Source organism: Hyperolius riggenbachi, chromosome 1, assembly GCF_040937935.1.
Source record: "Hyperolius riggenbachi isolate aHypRig1 chromosome 1, aHypRig1.pri, whole genome shotgun sequence".
NCBI classification, from domain to species: domain Eukaryota; kingdom Metazoa; phylum Chordata; class Amphibia; order Anura; family Hyperoliidae; genus Hyperolius; species Hyperolius riggenbachi.
Window position 1 is genome coordinate 386,744,042 of NC_090646.1, and position 21,110 is coordinate 386,765,151.

The window sequence follows — 21,110 nt, forward strand, 5'->3', positions numbered from 1 at the left end:
TTGCAGCATTTTGGAGGCGATTACACCTCATTGTTAAGTGTAGGAAAAGTGGAAAATAGCTCTAAAAAGTGCTGAACAGAGCGATCGATTTTTCAAAGTGTTTTTTTTTCCCAAAGCTGTTCACTCCCAGATCATAGTTTGCAAGAATTACAAAATCACTACAACAAAACACTCCAAAATCGCTAAACGTAAATAGAAAATCGCAAGGCATATGCCCAGAATCGCTACTGCAAATCGCTACATCTGCCCTAGCCCTTATTCTGTTTAGGGTGGTCAATAAGATACAAATAATTCTAAGTTGACACAAGTTTTAAGCAGCTTGTAAACAAACCAACCAATTTCAGCAGCAGCTGTATTATACTGAACCATCTGCAAGTTGCATACAATTGTATAAATTATTATCACCTTGGATTTATGTGCTTCTCATTAACCATTGCTATCTCTAACTCAACATACAGCAGTTTTCTTTTAGTTTAGTAAATAACTATAGTCTCACATTTTATTGTAATTCGTGCATCTGTTGTGTGACTCCTACGCTAGTAAAATCAAAGATTTTGTATTTTGCTTTGTTTTTACCACTTCTGCACGGTTTTTTTTGTGTGTTTTATAGTGGGAGTGGTATATTCCGCCCTCCCTCTGGAGTGGCTGATTTGGTAGAGGCTGGGGGTGTTGCCTGCTGCAGACCCGGAAGATCATGTTCTGCACGTCCAGAGATCACACTGCTAGAGGGGAGGGCAATGTGACCTGTTGCTCTATGTATATATTCTGTATATAATATACTCCTGTGCTTCTACAGGCTATCTACTGCATCTGCAGGCACTGATTTGTCGCTGAGCTGCTAGCATTGCAGAATAAAGAAGAACAGGAGATCTGCATCAGGATAATAAAGTGCAGACAAGATGATTTGCTTATTACGATCTCTGATTTTAAAGGGAAAAATAACATCTGCAGTCACGTCTTCATGGAAAGGGGTGGCAAGAGGTGCACAGGTGAGCCTGTCTATGTGATCTGTTCTGCAGTTGGGTGCACAAAGACCTTTTATAATTGAAAATTCCCCTAAGGGCCAGCATAAGGTGCCCATACACTGGCAGATGGTCACCAGATTCGACCATCAGATCTCTCTCTGATCAGAGAGGGATCTATTGCTGTCCTTGTACTGCACATCTGTATAGCCAACTCTGCTTGCCGTGCCCCCCAGGTCTCTTTCATGTAATGTGAACCCACAGGGTCTGTGTTGACGAGGTGCTTAAAGGGAACCTTAACTGGCAGGGAAAAAATAATTCACTTACCTGGGGGCTTTCCCAAGCCTCCTGCAGCCGTGCTGTGCCCGCGCCGGTCCTTCGGTGCCCTCCGGTCTCCCTCCGCCGCTAAGTTTCGTTTTCGGATGACTGCCAGTCGTGCTCGGGCAAAGCGTCATCTTCTTCCGAATTCCCCGTCGTAAAGCGCGTCCGCATGACGCATTTGGCTAATCTGGTCAGCACTGACAATATTGTCAGAATCATCTGATCTGCTGCATGCAGGGTCTATGGCTAAAAGTATTAGAGGCAGGGGATCAGCAAGATAGCCATGCAACTGGTATTTCTTTAAAGGAAATAAATATGGCCACCTCCATATCCCTCTTGCTTCAGTTGTCCTTTAAGTTCACCTGTCCGCTGGCGCACTCCTGTGTTGCCTCGATCACCATAGGGCGCCTGTACCCAGTGGCATGTGAGTGAGGGACTACATACATGCAGTCAGGTCACGTGAAGACCGGCCAGGGGGCCGTCTGTCATCCGAAAACTGAATGCCGCTACCACAGCGAATACTGTGATTCAAGTAATGTAAGGGCACCTTTACTGTGGAGCAGTGCTTTTCTCATCGCTGCTAGATTTGGGCGCAGCTGGCGCCTCCATAGACTAGAATAGGAATTACTTGTATCAGGCTCTTAGTGAGTAACGTTGGCTCCGTCAGAAGACAGGAGCCGAAGCTGTTTTTTAAACTCTATCATTCGGCCTCTAGCTAGCTCGCTAGCTAGCTAGATCCTCAAAACGCTAGCGGGTTTTGGAGCAGATTTCAGAGCGATTCTAGGCATGTTTAGAGACGTTTTGTAAACATGCCTAGCGTTTTTTGGGAGCGTTTTTGTGTAGCAGATTTCAAATATTGTTACGGTAAAGCTGTTACTGAACAGCTTCTGTATCAAACGCCTGGAAAACCGCTCTGATCTGGCGTTTTCCAGAGCGGTTTGTGTTTTTCCTATACATTACATTGATGCAGAAACACTTCTGCAAACCACAAACGTGCAGCAAGAGGCACGTTTGCGGTTTACTAAAAACCTCAAACCCGCTGGTGTGCACCATCTCATTGAAATACATTAGCCAAGCGTCTTCACAGGTGGATGCGGTTGGCGGATCGCTGCTAAAACCGCTCGGTGTGCACTGGGCCTCACTCTGGCCCACAGTGGGAATTGGGAAGGCAGCAGGGTGAACTAAAATGCAGCTTGCAGCATTCCTGTTTAGGATGAATAATTGTATAGGTCTGTTTTGGTTTGAGATGGAAATTGTAGCTAAACAAGGGAACCGAGATGAGCGCCGGATGAAATCCGAATGGTTTTCATTCGGATTTCATCCAGATAATTAGTGCAGCTGATGTGGCTGGTGATTGGGGGTTAAATTTACCCAGAAGCCGTCGTCTTTAATCTGTCCCACGTCGCGTTCCAAGCCGAGGCCACGTGACTACAAACACTTCCTCCTTCCGTGTTGAAGTAGGAAGCGTAGTAGTCACGTGATGCGGCTTGGAATGCATGACTGCAAGGGAGTGGTAATGCAAGTTACTACAGCTGGGTCTTAAAAAGAGCCCGAACTGAAGATGAGGTTCAGCAACACATACTTGCCTAAGGAGAGGGACGCCTCTGGATCCCCATGCATCCCCATGCTGTCCTCCGGTACTCCACCGCCTCCTGGACCCTACAACTAATTGGGGCTGCGCTCCTCTTCTGGCACAAGCACGGCCGTACTCACACAGGCGCAGTACGCAGTGTTGCCAACTCATCCCTTTAATTACTGACACATCTAAGTTATACAGGTTCTGGGGCTATTTGCACATAACCAGTGCATTAACTGCATCTAAATAACCACGAAACCTGTTTAATTCATATGTGTCAGCAATTAAAGGGATGAGTTGGCAACCCTGGCAGTACGCTGCACTCATGCTTGAAGAGGAGTTCGGCCCTTTTCAGATTACTGACATGCCCTTGTCAGTAATATTTGTAGGGTATTCAACAGGAAACTGGGTAATGCCAGGGGAAGCCTCTAGGATCCAGAGGCTCCCAGGCCCAAGAGACAGAGGATCAGCAGGACAGCCAGGCAACTGGTATTTTTTAAAAATAAGCAACTACGGCAGCCACCGTATCCCTCTCAATTCCAGTGCCCTTTTCCGGGGCGATTGCGATTTTCATTCACTGAAAGGAGAATAGCTGCAAAGTTGTATTTTCATGCAATGTCATGGACACCATGGAGCCATGTGGGTCATGATAGGAGAGCTCTACATAGAAACGGGAAGTGCAGAATTTGGGGAGTCCCAGATCTGTGATGCCTGAACAGGGGGAGAGAGCATCCAGCTAATAATGCTGAACTGCGATAGTTTAAAGAGCACACTGCAGTTTTTGTGTTCAGGTACATGTTAAAGGGATACTAAAACGCTGCTTTACAATAAAAAAAAAGTCTGCTATTAAATGGTTTGGATTTACCATCCTCACCCAGAATATATCAAGGGCATTTTCCATATGATGGCAGAGATTTAAAAAAAAAAAAAAAAGAAACTTTAGTCTAAGTTTATGGATCTTTTATGAGATTCCCACTTGGGGATGCTTGGAGATCTCTGGAGATGTCTTAGTAAATCAGGCCCATGTGCAGCTCTGTAAAAGTGAGCTGACAAGTAAGAACAGTTGTGTGTATTGGAAACCGAGATGATCTCTGCCCCCTTTTCTGCTGACAGCTAACTTTAGCTGCGTGTTACTGTTTTATTTTGGGCCAATGACTTTTGTGTTCTTGAACTTAGGTCATACCTGCCTTTGCTATTGAGCGGATGGAGACACTTCTGCTGGACAATCATATGCCCCGTTCACACTCGCGTGCTTTCCGGCAGCATTTTGCTGATCGTCATTGATGTAACACATGTAATCGTATGGGATTACTCACACTGCAGCGATTGCCATGTGATTTCAGTTTCAGCCAATCGCATATGTGCTGCATGCAGCATTTTCCGGGGCGATTGCGATTTTCATTCACTGAAAGGAGAATCGCAATAGCTTCAAAATTGCAGAACATCACAATGCAAAAGTATGATCGCAATTGCTAGACAATTGTGATCGAGTTTTTTTTTTTTTATTTTTTTATTTTTTTTTGCGATTCCTAGTGTGAATAGGGCTGAGACACACAGCAGAGCACTTTTTGATCGGTCAGTGCTGTGTTTGCGTTTTTTAAAAACATGTTCCCATTGACTTGCATTAAAATTGCCCCATGCTATTTTTCAAACTCTTGCCACGAATTGAATGCAAGCCAATGGGAGCATGTTTTTAAAAACGCAAAAGTGTCAAAAAACGATCTTCAGTGTGGTGCAACCCTTAGGCCTCTTACACAGTAAGACGTTGCGTTTGAGACGTTAAGGTCGCATAACGTGCCCCCAATGCAACGCATTGAAAGACTATCACTTTGACGTTATTTAACCTTGCATTTGGTGCGCCGTTTTCGTTGCACAGTGATAGAACGAAAACGGCGCTTGCGTTAGAAAAAAAAAATTACTGAGCATGTCCAAACAGTATAACGCAGCTAAAAACATGTATAACGCATAGCATGCAGCACTTTCATTTAACGTGCAGAGTTAGACACGCAACGTCTGCACTGTGAACAGCCAATTGATTTTTCATTGCTGTGCGTTACATGTTGTTGTAACGTGCGTCTTTAACGTCGCACTGTGAAAGAGCCCTTAAAGGAATACTGTAGGGGGGAAATGAGTTGAACTTACCGGGGCTTCTAATGGTCCCCCGCAGACATCCTGTGCCCGCGCAGCCACTCACCGATGCTCTGGCCCCGTCTCCGGTTCATTTCTGGAATTTCAGAGTTTAAAGACTAAAAACCACTGCGCCTGCGTTGCCGTGTCCTCGCTACCGCTGACGTCACCAGGAGCGTATTGCACAGCCCCAGTATGGTCTGTGCCTGTGCAGTGTGCAGTGTTAGTGTGCACAACCAGCCTCTGTGCCCGACTAGCATAATCAAATCCCACCTCGGGTTCTCTTTAAAGTGTACCAGAGCTGACATAAATTGAAAGTTTTTTATACATACCTCAGGCTTCCTCCAGCCCAATTCACACGGATCGTTCCCACGCCGCTGTCCTCAGTATTCTCCCTCTTCGGTACCAGGTCCTGTAACTTTGGCCAGTCTGTGCGAAAGAAGTGTGCCCTCTATGTATCTCTCCTGCAGCCCACTGGATCGAATACAGTCCGGTTTTCTGAAACACTTAAACAGCCAAGAAAGCACTCGGAGTCGGCGGGCCGCCACGTGGTAACACATGCAATGAAACGCGAGGCGGTCCGCCAACTCAGAAAACAACAAACGGCAAAAATGAAACTAGCAGGCGGCGGGGACCAGAGGATCCAGGAGTGATGTTGAGGGCACAGGATGGCTGCAGGGGGCTGGTAAAAGCCCCAGGTAAGTGAAACTATTTTTTTTTTTTTTCCATTGGGTTTAGGTTCCCTTTAAGAGCAATTTATCTCTAAATGTAGCTGGTGTTATTTCATTCTCGCACAGCTGCAAAATGCATTTGCACTTTTTTTTAATGTTGTTCTCCAGAGTCTTATCTATCTATCTCACAATCCTTCTTCCTACACGTGTCTGCCTGCTTCACCAACATCACCAAAACTGGGTCACATGCTGCTCATACCCTCCTCTTACCAACAATTCACTGCTTTCCTGTGTCTCAAGCAGAAAAATAACGAACACAAAACTAAATACGGTATTGCATAACTACTGACTGCTTTACAAAGTTTTTTTTTTTCGAACACTCTCCACATAAATATAGATCAATTTACACCTACCGAACACTCTTTGAGGTCAGTAAAATCATGGTGAATTGCTCTAAAAAAAATAAAAACTATACTGCATTTTTTTGTCTTCCAACTACTGTACAGAACTTCCTACTGGGCATTGAAGCCAGTGTATGCTTACACAAGCCGGATAAATGTCGTACATTTTACCAAAAGTCTCTTAATTTTGTGTTACTGGTGCAAAGTAGTTACCGATATGTTAGGAACTTTTAGTATTTTCTATTTTGAAAATAAAATCTGCTCTTGTTCTTCAGGCACAGGCAACCTTTGCAACAGGTCCACGTCAGGAGGACACCACATTGTATGAGTTCCGCACTTACTCCATCAAGCCATCAATGATGGGCCAGTTCATGCAACTCACAAAAGACAACTTTCATCTGCGCACTGCACATTCTGAGTTGGTTGGCTACTGGACAATTGAATTGGGAGGCCTAAACAAAGTGTTCCATATATGGAAATATGGTATGAAGGTACACTTTCACCAAATATCTGTAGAAAGTGTTGGTTTCTGTAAATATTTATGTTGTAGTGTTTGTTTTAGTTAATGTAGAGCATTGAGCAAAACTTTTAGCTATGCCAAATTTGTGCAGGCAGAATGCACACCACGATCTGTTGGCCCTGTGCTAGGTCTAGTTCCTGACTAGACTATAACGCAACGAGGAATATGTTGTCTTCAGTCCAGATGGCACCAGGAATTTTATTGTTCAGCGGTTTTTTTTTTGAATACTAAAGGTAGCTTGGAGGAACTTCTTACAATGGGCACTGCATTAAAGGGAACCTAAACTGAGAAGTATATGGATTTTTCCTTTTAAAGTGGTATTGTCACCATAAAAATCTAATTTTAACAGCAACTGGTCTGTGTATTAAGTAATAAAGATGCTAATCCTGCATTCAAAACTTGCAAAACTTTTTCTGCTGTTATGGTTTGGAGTTATCACATATCGTAGGAGCACTGGCCCTTTAGTAGTCATTGCCAAACAGTTGAATGCTGGGGGTTATTTTTATCTATAATATATTCCTCCTTTTCCATTTATTTCCCTGCCTAGCTGCTTATCTGAAACACCTCTGCTCACTTGTGTTTACAAGCAAGGCTGAGGTGACTCAGCGATTGGAGGAGAAAAGAAGACAGTGCAGTTCCTAGTATACACCTCAGTGGGAGTGTCTGAAGACTCTGGGAGGCGGGCAGCTAATGAATACACAATGAGCAAGAGAATGGAGGGGGGGGGAGGGAACAAGAGTCAGGGAGGATATGATGTCAGTGTTAGCTTAGCAAGATAGTCACTGCCTACAATAGGATTTTCTGCTTTTCCTTTATAAAATTCACAGGAATCATTATGTGGATAGCACAATTCATCTGTTATGCAAGTAGAATTAGTATTTATCTACTTATAGGTTTTTTTTTTTTTTTATTTCTAGGTGAGCATGGGTGTTGCTTGCTCTTTAAAATAATACCAGTTGCCTGACTCTCCTGCTGATCCAGAGTCTCTAATACTTTTAGCCACAGCCCCTGAACTAGCATACAGATCAGGTGCTCTGATTTAAGTCAGACTGGATTAGCTTCATGCTTATTTCAGGTGTTTGACTTATGTATATAATGTACCTGTGTTACACCGCATGGGAAAGTTGTATGGGGAGCTTTACAAGGTACTGTTATGTCTCACGCCGTCCTCCTCCGATCACCCATTCACCGGCACCGGGCATGATTCGTCTGTCATAGCCAAATAATACGCACTGCCGTTCGCGTCATTGGAAACTTACAGCGCAGGCGCTGTACGAAGGTGTCTTGCAGCCGCAGTTGGATGGCGTGCCGCACTAGACCGGGAACGGACGGTGTGGGACATAACCGCTACTGGGGGCTGATAGAAGCTCCAGGTAAATGGCGGTTTTTATCCTCAGGAATCCCCTACAGAACCCCTTTAAAGCCAAGCTGCAGGGCCGCACACATGATTCCCTCCTCCTTTTCTCCCCACCAACAGGGCTCTCTGTTGATGGGCTCAGATCGCCCCCCGGATGTTTGTTTATTTTTAAATAAATGTTTGTTTTTATTTTGCTACTTTTTTTATTTTTATATATTACCCCCTCCCTCCCTCCGCCAGCCAATCCATGTGATCAGCTGTTATAGGCTTCAGCCTATGACAGCCGATCACTGCTGGGACACAGGAAGGGACAGCTGTGTCACACGGCTGTCCCAAGTACAGCGCTGCTGCTGATCGCAGCGCTGTACTATGTAATTAGATGGCAATTGCCGCTCAGAGTGTGAAAGCGGGCGGAACTCCGCCCCCCGAGCAGGAGATGCGCGAGCAGCCTGCGCGCGATCTCCTGCAGTAGTCGGCCCCAGGACCTGACACCAATTGGCGTTAGGCGGTCCTGGGGCTGCCGCCGCGGTCACGCCCATTGGCGTGAGGCGGTCCTAGAGAAGTTAAGGAACTGAGTTGGTCTTTTTTTGTTCTTTCTAATAAAAGCGCAAGTGTCTGCATCCACCTGTGTCTGCGTGTGCCGTCGCCATACTGCACATGACTGCAACCCTGCACACGCGCAGTACGGCAGGAAGCACTATACAACCTAGTGCCCGTTATTAAACAGGCTTAAAGAGACACTGAAGCGAGAATAAATCTCGCTTCAATGCTTATATTCAGCAGGGGCATGTGTGCCTCTGCTAAAACGCCGCCATCCCGCGGCTAAACGGGGGTCCCTTACCTCCCAAATCCCCCTCCATTCTTTGCGGGGATCTCTTCCTTTCAAACAGTGCTAATGGCTGCAGCCCTGCCTCACGCGCGTCTGTCAGCGCGTATCTCCGCCTCTCCCCCGCCCCTCTCAGTCTTCCTTCGCTGAGAGGGGTGGGGGAGAGGTGGCGATGCGCCGCTGATAGACGGAGCTGAGAGGCAGGGCTGCAGCCGTTAGCCCTGCCTCAACAGCAGCAAAATCTCCGACCAAATTGGTCGTAGATTTTGCAGGAGGGGGGGGAGGGGTGTTGGTGGTGAAGGGACCCCCGTTCAGCCGCGGGATAGCGGCGTTTTAGCAGGGGCACACATGCCCCTGCTGAATATAAGCACTGAAGCGAGATTTATTCTCGCTTCAGTGTCTCTTTAATGGCTAGTCTCTTATAACATTAAAAACCAAAGCGCTAAAAGAATGGGGAAAAAAAAAGTACATAAAGAAGACTATTTGCAATAAAGATCTATGAAAAAAACACTCTTGCGGAGTACATACACAGAACTAGGCAGACGTGTGCTTATACTGCAGTTTTGATGTCTGCTAATCCTATTCTAATCTGCTGCAGAGTTCTGTAATGCATGTAGACTTTGCTGGAAAGAGGATAAATGGAAGCATTAGCAATTAGACTATATAATTATTACCTCAAGTGTCAGCCCTCAGCTGTTGCTCTAGTCTAAATTGTTTCTCCAAATGCCTACACTCTGAAATTGTTCAAAACTTTAGGCCTGGAATCCACTAACAGTGCTTTTCTAAGCTTTTTGTAAGTGCTTGCAATCTGAAAAGCTCTGGCTAATGGAATGCTATGCTGCTAGTGGGTCCCAGGCCTTGGGGTACATTTCCACTAGAAGCATGCGAATCGCATGCTATTTTTCAGATGTGAATATGCATACAGAGGTTCTTACATGCAAATGCGCTTTTGGTATATTTTTGTGGGTTTTTTTTTTTTTTTTTTTTGTTAGTTTGTTTACCAGGAGGAAGTCCTATTTACATTTATGACATTTATAATCGCAAATGCAAAAAATGCACACAAATGGCATGCAGCATCCAAAAAAGGTGTGTGTGTGTGTGTTTTTTTTTTTTTTTTTTATATGCACATTTTGCATTTACTGGAAACAGGCACATACAAGTTAATTGGTGTGCTAATGTTTGTGCAATAGCAGTGTCTGTCCAATACAGAACATTGCATGGATATTTTACAGCTGTTTTAAGCTTGCAAAGCTTTATTATGCTTTCCTTGACCATGTCTCTTGTACCTTTTTTCTGTTTTCGTAGACAGCTTTGCACATCGGTCAGCTATTCGGGCCAAGTTATCTCAGGACAAAGCTTGGCAGGAAAATTACATATCTAAAGCAATGCCCATGGTAGAAAAGCAGGACAATGAGGTTGCCTACCTAGTGCCATGGTGTACCTTGCAGAAGCCAGAGAAGGAAGGTGGGTGATGGTTTCAAACAACTCCTCCATATACATTATGCAATAGTTGCATTAGGCAAAAGCCTTTTATGTACAGAAAGTAATAACAGTTTGCTATGTTCTCTAAAAGCAAAGCTTATACTCCACGAGTCACCCCGTGCATGGCAAACGTTTCAATTCTAGGTGCTGCAGTGCAGAACTATGAATATGATGCACAAACATACATAGAGGTTCATTTTACCAAAGTGTACTATTTGGGGGATTTTCAGTGGTTGCAATAACCTTCCACTTTATGGTTTGTGTACAGAACTGATTTTTGCCTTCTGTATGCTTTGTCTATATCTCTCATATATTACTCATTAGTTGTCACCTCACCATACACATTTCTGAGCCTTTTGTGCTTGTCTGCCAAGCACTTTATGCCTGCTACTTATTTCTGGATCTGCAACACCTAGTAATAAAGGTATTATGTCAGTCATGCAGTCTCTACCTATGGTGCAACAACATCACGTTTTGGTTTATAGATTTTGGAGAAAATGCAAAATGGGTACTTTTCATCAGTACAACTATTGTAGGAGGGCAACAATTAAAGTGTTAAGCCCAATCTACATGATGCGATTCTTTGTACGATTCGATTACGATTCTATATACGATCCGATTAAATCCATCATGTCCAATCAGGATTCAATTCAATTTGCCATTGTTTTGCAATGGCAAATCGAATTGAATCAAATCGAATCCCGATCGGACATGTCGCATTTAATCGGATCGTAAATAGAATTGTAATCGAATCGTACAAAGAATCGCATCGTGTAGATTGGGCTTTATACTGGACACTTTACAAGATAAGCTTGTAGTAATAGGCGGCATAATATGTCTGCACGTAGCTTTGTTTGGCTGAAAACAGAAACTGACATTGACTGTTGTATCCCATAATGCAGTGCAGCAACCAGTTAGAGCAAACCTGAACTAAAAATTTAAAAGTCAAAATAAGTATACTCCTCATACTTCCCGTGTAGTCTACTCATGAATCTTTCTACTCTCCCATGTCCTGTTTGTCCACTGTGATCAATGGAATTTTCTGTTCTCCGTTTTGAAAATAGCCATTACCCCTTAAATGCTTCTGGGTCAGCACACTGTGAAACTTTAAAGGACATCTGAAGTGAAAAGACTATGGAGGCTGCCATGTTTGTTTCCTTTTAAACAATACCAGTTGCCTGGCAGCCCTGCTGATCTATTTGGCTGCAGTAGTGTCTGAATTGCACCAGAAACAAGCATGCAGATAATCTTGTCAGATCTGACAATAATGTCAAACGCCTGATCTGCTGCATGCTTGTTCAGGGTCTATGGCTAAAAGTATTAGAGGCAGAGGAACAGCAGGGCTGCCAGGCAACTGGTATTGTTTAAAAGGAAATAAACATGGCAGCCTCCATATACCTCTCACTACAGTTGTACTTTAATATGGCCCACTTGAGCCATAGGGAAACATGGACATTACCTTGCACATCAGTTGTCTTCTCAGGTATAACATATATATCTCTATCTCTATCTCTATCTCATCTTGTCCAAAATTGGAAGCAATCATTGTAATGGTGGCCACTAATGATCCAATCTTTTTCATCCAATCTTACCAAATCTATGTAGTATAAGGGTAAATTAAATGAATATACTGAATGGATACTTCAGGCAGTTTCCTTATATTACATAAAAATGGTAAGTTTGGATGAAAAAGATTGGATCATTAGTGGCCATCTTAAGAAGAAAATGTTGAGCTTCTGAGAGGAAGTGTTCGTAAGTATGTAATATTCATTTTCAGTTACCAGTACATTGTTTTTGTTCTATTTTAATAATTTTACCTGGTTCAGGTTCCCTTTAAGAATCTCTGGGTTAGTGGTGCTAGAACTCTACCTATTAACATCGGTTTACACATAGGTTTAAAGTCCTGTAAAGGTTCACCTAATATGCTCATGTAGTAAATGGTGGCCAGGCTCATTGTAGTATATTATTTTTTAACGTTGGCAACTTCTCTTTAACAGAAGGTGAATTCATGGTGGACTCTTCGAGTTGCACAGTGTTTATCATTATTATTGTTTATTGCTAGCACTGTGTTAACACTATGTTAATATAGTTTGGCCTCTAACAACGACTAGAACACTCCATGCTACACTTCTTCACTGGATTCAGTACCACAGCGGTACCTCACTGGATTCAGTACCACAGCGGTACCTCACTAGATTCAGAGCTTGGTGATCAATTAGGCATCTGCAGTGTCCCCACAGTGCTCAAAAATAGCAACTCATGGTGACCATCACCAGGAAACAATATGACAACAGGTCACTCTCCATCCATATAAAACTATTTATTTCAGCTGCGTTAAAAGCACATATGCAATAACTTACTTCTGGGGTCCTTTTGGCAGGGACCCTTAGTAGATAAAAAGCATGTAGTGTATCCTTGTACACATAAAATCCAATCTCTGTATCACACATGCCCAGTCTCCAGTTCCGACCAGTTTCGGCCTTCCGCCGCAGTCAGGGTCCCTTCCGGCGAAAGGCCGAAACCGGTTGGAACTGGAGACTGGGCATTTGTCTGATACTGAGATTGGATTTTATGTGTACAAGGATACACTACATGCTTTTTATCTACTAAGGGTCCCTGTCAAAAGGACCCAGAAAGTAAGTTATTGTGTATGTGCTTTTAATGCAGCTGAAATAAATCATTGTTTCATATAGATGGAGCGACCTGGTTTCATATTGTTTCCTGGTGATGGTCACTATGAGGTGCTATTTTTCAGCACTGTGGTGACACTGCAGATGCCTAATTGATCACCAAGCGCTGTGTATTTGTTTCTATACACTAGATGCAGTACCTCATCATTCCAAGCCTGTCCCTTATGCTGTAAATACACGGTACGTTTTAGTGCCGTGTATCGAGCCTCTGGCTCGATTACGGCGTGTGCCCCTATCGATTTCCCGCTCATACCCGCGGACGACTTCTTCCACTTCGTTTATTGTTTTGTCCTGCCCGCCGGTATCGAGCACGGAATCGATCCGGCAGGGTATCGGAAACGTCGGATATTATCAATCGAGCCATCAGCGGCTCGATTGATAATAAAAAATGTACCGTGTATTTACAGCATTAGCTTTATGGTCCAGATTGTGTATTTGGACTGCACTGCAATATATGTTAGTCCTTGGAGCAGGTTTCAAAGAAACCTGTTAATCACTGATGTGACTGGGTCACCTCCCTGCAATTACTTACAAGGCATTATCTCTAATATCTATAAACAGCAGTGGAACCCTTGACCTCTTGTTTACAGCATTGGGGGAATTTATGACTCACTATTATGGTATGTTGTTTTCTACAGAGCAGGGGTGCCCATTAGGTAGATCGCGATCTACCGGTATATTGCAAAGGACTTCATGGTAGATCCCGACCCCCACTGCATTATCCATTCTGTATATACAAGTGTGCTCCTAAAACTGTACATGGGTAGATCATTGTGACTTGGTATTTTTTTTAAAGTAGCTCACAAGCTGAAAAAGTGTGTGCACCTCTGCTACAGAGCATGCAGTTATTGTTGTGCCATGCCATGGATGGATTCAGACCAACAGGTGGTGCTGTAAGTGAAATTTGGGAATACCATTTCTAATTCCCAGAAGAGCTACTTAGAGGATGTATTTACTTTGTACAGATAGGGTTCCCTGGGAATTTCCCTCTTTATGCACTCTAAAGAGGGAACATGGAGCAGTGGTTCAACAAGGAGTCTGCTACAAAAAGTGGGAAGTCACACCTACTTTTATGACTATGCCTTCTGCAAAATAAATCCCCCACCTCCCTTCCACTAATATGCATAGCTTTTGTGCAGGGATTCCCTGAGATCCTTACATTATTTTGAGGGGTCCTTGAGGACAAAACAGATGAGAAAGGTTACTGTACACAGTGAGCTTGGAAAACTGCCTCTAGCCATGATGCATTCAATGTAAGTTTGGTAAGTGCTGCCCCACATACAGTATGCCAAAACGCTGGTGGCAGGATTTTTTGTTTTAATGGGTTGAATTCTTGTGAACAGACACTTTAGAGTTTTCACTAGGAATGCCTGGCCAGCAGTGATTAGGGGAGATTTACACTCACTTCCTGCTTAAGAGAATATAACAGAAAATCGGAGGACATCGCCTCAATGGTAGGAAAAAACCTGATCTTGAATAGTTGTCTCCAGAACAGGTGCCCATTGGGAGATCTCTTCAGTGCTCCAGTGACAACAATTCAATACTTTCTGGTTTTAAGTCCTCTCCCTTTCTCTCTAGAGGCCTGTTGCATGGACAGCAATTGATGGAAACCTTTTCTATCTGCTCATGGTATTCTGGATCTGTTGACCCTCGTACTCCATGGAGGTGGTAAAATTGGTCAGTTATTGGCCAATCATTTGCGTATCTCTCCGGCAGCCGCCAGAGAGATACATAGAGCGCACTTCTCTTGTGCTGGCCGCAACTGGCCGAAGTTATGGGACCCGGTACTGGCAATACAGAAGGCAGAGGACGGCGGCGTGGAAGCGATCAGTATGCATGGGGCTGGAGGAAGCCCCAGGTGTGTATTTATTTTTATTTATTTTTTTGTCTCTGGATTCCTTTAAGTATTAGAGGCAGAGGATCCTCACGGAAGTTATGTGACATTATCTGTATGCCTCTCACGTCAGGTTCCCTTAAACACTTAAAGTAGTGATGATTTAAGCTGGTGGTAAATATGGCCCATTTGAGCACTCATTACAACACCTAGTGAGAATTTTGCCAAGGTTTTAGCCAGGAAATAATTATTTCAGCCTGTAAATGAATACTTTTTAGGGTAAAATCAGCAATGGCCATATCTGTATTTCTCTAGTAACGAGTACTTTTTCTTCCTGGTACACCTAGTTGATGGTGATGCATGAGTGATCAGGTGTAAAAATGCTGCTGTAATGGAGGTATATATATTTCATTCAGCTAAGACACTTATATGCCATTAAGACAGTGTTCTTTGTCCCAGGTGTTTATGAAATGGTCTCCTTTCAATTTAAGCCTGGTGGACCAGCGGTTTGGGGCAAGGCATTCAGAGCTGCCATCTCCACCCATGTTAATACTGGCTATACAAAGCTTGTTGGTGTTTTCAACACTGAATATGGATTACTCAATCAAGGTAATGCTATACAGTATATCATCAGAATGGCTGAGGCTTGCTTGCATTTTCTGTTATTTACCACCTTGTGTATGTTATGTTTGCATAGTCCACGTCCTGTGGTGGAATGAGGATCCTGACGCCAGAGCAGCGGGCAGACATTTAGCTCATGAGGATGCCAGAGTGGTTGCTGCAGGTAAATAAGGACTCTGTTCTTGTATCTTTTTCCATGTTCTTTGGCCATGTTCAGTGGCCACTGCGTTTCCTGTGACAGTAGGAATGCAATGGATCAGACCCCCACCGCTGCAAATTATTGGCATGGGGGTCTGGTACAGTGAAGCATATTGTCGATGAAAAGTATGCTTCACTTCTACTGATAACCTGCACGCTTAGCGGGGACACACTGCATGCAGTGCATTACCATTCTGCAACCTATTATTTCGCAATGCTACTGCTGCACTGTGACTGTCACATAGGTGGTGTATTGCAGTGCGGACATTACACCGCACTGCAATGCACCACTGTGGAGGTTATTTGGCTGTACTGAGAAATTGAAGTTGAACTTTGGCCAAAAATGAGGTCAAAGATTTGTGTAAAATGCATTAAGAGTTGATGATTATAGCTGTGTTTGTGCACTTATAAAGAAAGAGGCGGAGTGCTGTATGTGATACAAACAGGAATTTGTTGAAGGATTAGCCTTTGGGAGTCCTTCCCTACATCAGATTCTGACCATACAGGCTCAACTTCCAAACGTTTACATTGTTTTGTACCATACATGTATTACCGGTATGCAAAACTTTGTAAATAGAGTTATGTTTTGGTCTGACAATCTGAAAGCTATTCCTTGAAGGAACTATAAAAGCATCACTCTACAGCACTGTAATCTTTCTGTGATTGCATTTTGGGATTTTTACTGGATGCTGAGGACACAAGCACCAACGCACACAAAAAATGCAGCAGCCAGGACTTTTGCGATCGGGTAAAATTGGATCGTAATCGTATCAATGGGAAAGTAACTTTGCGATTGACCAGGTTTTCTTGTGGTTTGAAGTTCCCATGTGATGAGAATTAGAGTGCAAAACGCTGCCAGTGGAAAACAGCCCTTACTTGTGCTCACCCTTTGATTGCTGACTGTAACTGCCTTCACTATAAGAGGGTACTGTGGTCCGTGACACCACTATAATACATTTTCTAAGCGCAATAGTGTTTTGCAAATGCTTTTATAAAGGCAATTCAACAAACAAGTTTTCCCTGAAACAAGACTTATGCTAGGTACAAATGTTGCGACTTTGCGGCCGATAGATGCGTTCGATTGATAATTTCAGTCATGTCCAATATTACTTTCAATCATTTTACAGTTTCATTTCTCATAGAAGTGAATGGAAATGGATAAGACAAAATAAGTTGAGTGGAAAAACGATTCGTAAATCAATAGAATGGGAAATTGACTGAAAAAAAACCTGCATCGTGTGTACCCAGCATTACAGTCTACCCATGGCTGGTTGTTTTCTTTTATTGGGCGTTGTGATTCAATTGATCCAGCAGTGATATCATGTAAAAATACTCGATGAAGCAATATTGTTCAGAGAACTGTTTCAGTTACTTCTGATATTGCCTATTTAACAATATACATAAAAAAAAATAGCTGCAGGGGAAAAAAAGTTTGTGGGGTACTTGAGCTAGGATGCAGTTGGAATGTGCCTAAAGGATATTTGCAAAACTAAGAAATGCTAATTTTGGAAATGGCAGAGGATGGTCATTGAGGTGCAAATCATTTTGACTTGCATTAAAGTAAAATGTAAACTGTATTCAGCTTGAAATTGAAGAAATCAGAAATTTATTTTGGTCCAGTTTCAAACTGCATAAAACTGAATGCAAGTCAAAATGATTTGCATCTCATTGACCTGATTGAAGTCATACTCCTTTGCTGATGCACTTTAGACCTCTTTTCCACGGACATCTGAACTGCTTGTTTGTAGAGCAGTTCAGCGTCCTATCTGCTGCCTACGACTGCCATTCGGGTGCAATTTTAAATGTAGCTGAATGGCAGCAGTTGTAACACCACACATGTCAAGCACTAACACACGCCATGCTCACATGGAACTGCATAGGAGGGCGCCCATCCACCACCTATGCTGAGTGCCAGCGTCTGTCAGATGCTCATGGAAAAGTGTCCTTAGATTGGTTGTTTTTGTTTTTTTTATATTGCTAGTTTATACTTCATAGATGCTGTACACATTTTTGTATATTGTGGACAAGGTCACTTTGCATGCACTTTATATTTTTGGGGGAATTACATGGAAGTCGTTCTACCTGAACCATTATCTTACATATTTTTGTGATACATTGCCAATTGTGGAGGTCTATTTTTCGTGTTTTTAAATGGCTTAATGATAATTGAGTATTAAATAAACATTTTTGTAAATGTACAACAGAATGACTCCATGTATTTTAGAAATTACCTTACCAGAGTACGTGTACCTGAGGGAGTTGTGAGGCCTGGAACTCACTAGCTGTGTGTCACTAAGCCCTTTCTAAGTGCTTGTGGTTTGAAAAGCTCTTGCTAATGTAATGCTATGGATATGATCCCACTTCAGCGATGTGATTTTATAGAAATCCCCTATAGTATTGCATTAAGGCTTAAAGGAGTCATCAGAGGTTTCAAATGAAAAGAAGTGCTACTTACCCGGGGCTTCTTCCAGCCCCAAGCTCCCAGCCTGTCCCTCGCTGCAGCTCTGCGGTGAGCCGTTCGCTGCCTCTCCCTCCCGGTCCCTGGCGATGTCAGGCCGACCTGGAGGTTTGCCTGTACTGCGCCTGCGTGAGCGGCGCTGTAAATCACCGCCACGTGGACCGGAGCGTACTGCGCAGTAGTCCTTTAAACCCACTAGAAGCCTTTTCTAAGCGCTCGTGATTTGAAAAATCTCTTGCTAATGCAATGCTATGGGGGATATTTATAAAATCACATTGCTTAAGTGGGATCACACCCATAGCATTACATTAGCAAGAGCTTTTCAAATCACAAAGTGCTCAGAAAAGCGCTCCTAGTGGGTTCCATGCCTTAGCAAGTGCTTTTTAAATCACTAGTGCTTAGAAAAGGCTGTTAGTAGGTTTGGGCCCTGACAGCTGCTCCAAACGGTAAAGGATTAGTTCGGCCTCTAAAGGCCCGTATGCTATTTTTACCACATTCATTGAGTGACGAGCAATTGTTTACATGATCTTGCAATGTGGGTACAGATGTGCGCTTACATGAACATTTTGGCAGCGATATCTGTTCTTTAAGAGCCCCGATGACTCCCGCACAAAAGTATCGCGATCATTTGACCTCTCAGTCACGCCCACTGTGTGCCGTTGTGTGTTCCCGCGGGCAGGAAGATTGATCTGGAAACCTTGTTCGGGAGGTGTTGCTGTGAGTTTCCCCGATCCATCGATAGGTGAATATTTAGCTTAAAGTGACCCTGAGACAAACCATAATTAAAAAATGTATATGTTACGGCCAGAACTCGAAGTGTGGCCACTTCGCATTCTGGCCGGCCAATGTGCGAACTGGCCGCCGCGCTGCGGTCAATGTTCGAAATTCAATGTTTCCCTCGCAAGATTAATGTGTTTTCTGGCCGTCTCTGGCCAAATGTTGCAAAGGTTAGGTAATTTTAATGAAATGAAGCCGGCGGCAATTAGCGGCTGAAGCTGCCGGCTTCAGCTATCTCTCCTCCCCCTGCCTCTCTCTCTTTCTCCTATGGGCGCTGCGGGGGGAAGGGGGGGACACGCGAGTCCCCCCCAGAGTCGTTCGTGGCTGCAGGGAAGCAGAGCGGGGAGGCTGCAGACATCGCTCCTGCCAGCACCCGCTCTGCAGGAACGGCAAGGTTCCCTGCCGCGACGAACGACTCTGGGGGAACACCTGTCTTCCCCCCTACCCCCCCCCCCCCCCCCAATCCGGCTGCTAGTATTGGGGAGGAGAGGAGGCAGGGGGGAGGAGAGAGAACGGAAGCCGCCGGCTTCATTTCATTACAATTACCTAACTTTTGCAACATTTGGCCAGAGACGGCCAGAAAACGCATTAATCTTGCGAGTGAAACATTCCATTTCGAACATTGGCCGCAGCGCAGTGGCCAGTTCGCACATTGGCCGGCCAGAACCCGAAGTGGCCGGCCAGAACGCGAAGTGGCGACACTTCGGGTTCTGGCCGTAACATATACATACCTGGGGCTTGAGAAAGCTGCTTGTGAAATATGGGTAAAATTATGGATGTTCCACTACTAAGGAACCTGAAGTGAGCGGAATACCACAACCATTTGCAGCTAATAGCTTTCAGGGTACTTTGGACGGTGCCATGTTAATACCCATGATTAGTGCCCATAACTTGAAATTTTGGCACCAGAAGCACTTGATAAGGTAGCGGGCCTCCTGTTGCCCCCACATTTTCCGTTTATAGCCACTAATTGAGGCTATTAACATGAAAGCCTATGGCTAAACTTCCACAGCGCCCAAATTAGCTTCTTGGCCTATACTCTGCCTCCAGGACCGCAGGCAGATCAGTGTCCTGTGCTCAGACAACTCCTCAGGTGTATGCTCTGCACTCTGTGGTAGCAGTTTTTACACTCTAGGAGAAAAGTACAAAGAAATGTGTTTTGTTGTTGTGTTTTTTTTTTTTTTTATATGTGCCCTATAAAAACTGATTTTTTTTTTTATACATTTTGTACTAACACATTTTTATCTCCCTTTTACAGTACGGGAAAGTGTGAGCTTTCTTGACTCGCAGAGAAATATGCTCCTTGTTCCAGCGCCATTCTCCCCACTAAAATAGCTGCTGTTTATTTTTGTTGTACACTAAAATAATGGTGATAAAACAGAGAGGTCAACATTTCTGAAGACACTTCCCATGCTTGAATTATTATTGTTTGGATCTTTAAGGGCCTGTTTCCACTACACGCAGATTGGATGCAGAAAAACTGACTCTAATGAATGCCTATGGGAAAATCTGCATCAGAAAAATTGCGTTTAGTGGAAACAGGCCCATAGGCTTTAATTGGAGTCAGGTTTTTCTGCATCCAATCTGCGTGTAGTTCAAACAGGCCCTTACTTACACCTTCTTCAACATGAATGCTTGTTTTTTAATTTGTTTAGCTATGGTATGTAATAAAGTTTCAATAGTTTTGCAAGTTGTTTGCACTCTTTATGTTCATCAAGCAATTTTCAGTGTCCTCCTCTGTCCTGTCTACGAAGCTGCTGGATAATAATGCCGAAAGCCGCATCTACACGCGTAGATGCGGCCGCGATGTTCCTTATCAATCGAGCCGCTGATGTGGCTCGATTGATAAGATCCGACAGGACGGATCTCTCCACCGCCAATTCCCTGCTCGCTCCCCGCGAGGGGACAATGGCTGGGAATCTAGCGGAAGATAAGCTGCGCCGGCGGCGACGAGCGGGGATCGCCGCCTCATCTACACGTGTAGATGAGGCTTAAAGCCCCATCTACACCATACAATTTTTTTATTTATTTATTTATTTATTTTTTTATTTTTTTTTTTTTTTTGTCTGATTCGATTCAATCTGACATGTCTGATCAGGATTCGATAAGATTCAATTTGCCATTGTTTCGCAATGGCAAATTGAATCAATTCGAATCCCGATCGGACATGTCTGATTGAATCGAATCAATGGATCGAATCGGACAAAAAATTGTATGGTGTAGATGGGGCTTATCCACTTACCGACCGCCCACTACCTATGGGTGGCGGCGAACTGGCATGCCCAGGAC

The 21,110-nt window shown here is 43.8% G+C and overlaps 1 protein-coding gene across 1 annotated transcript; it reads left to right on the forward strand.

Annotated features, from left to right (window-relative positions):
* Positions 1-692: 692 nt before the first annotated feature.
* Positions 693-20,511, forward strand: NIPSNAP3A (nipsnap homolog 3A). Its single transcript, XM_068234424.1, has 6 exons — positions 693-989; positions 6,334-6,541; positions 10,067-10,225; positions 15,227-15,376; positions 15,465-15,551; positions 20,080-20,511. The coding sequence occupies exons 1-6, from the start codon at positions 900-902 to the stop codon at positions 20,154-20,156; spliced, it is 771 nt and encodes a 256-aa protein (XP_068090525.1). The 5' UTR covers positions 693-899; the 3' UTR covers positions 20,157-20,511.
* Positions 20,512-21,110: the final 599 nt, after the last annotated feature.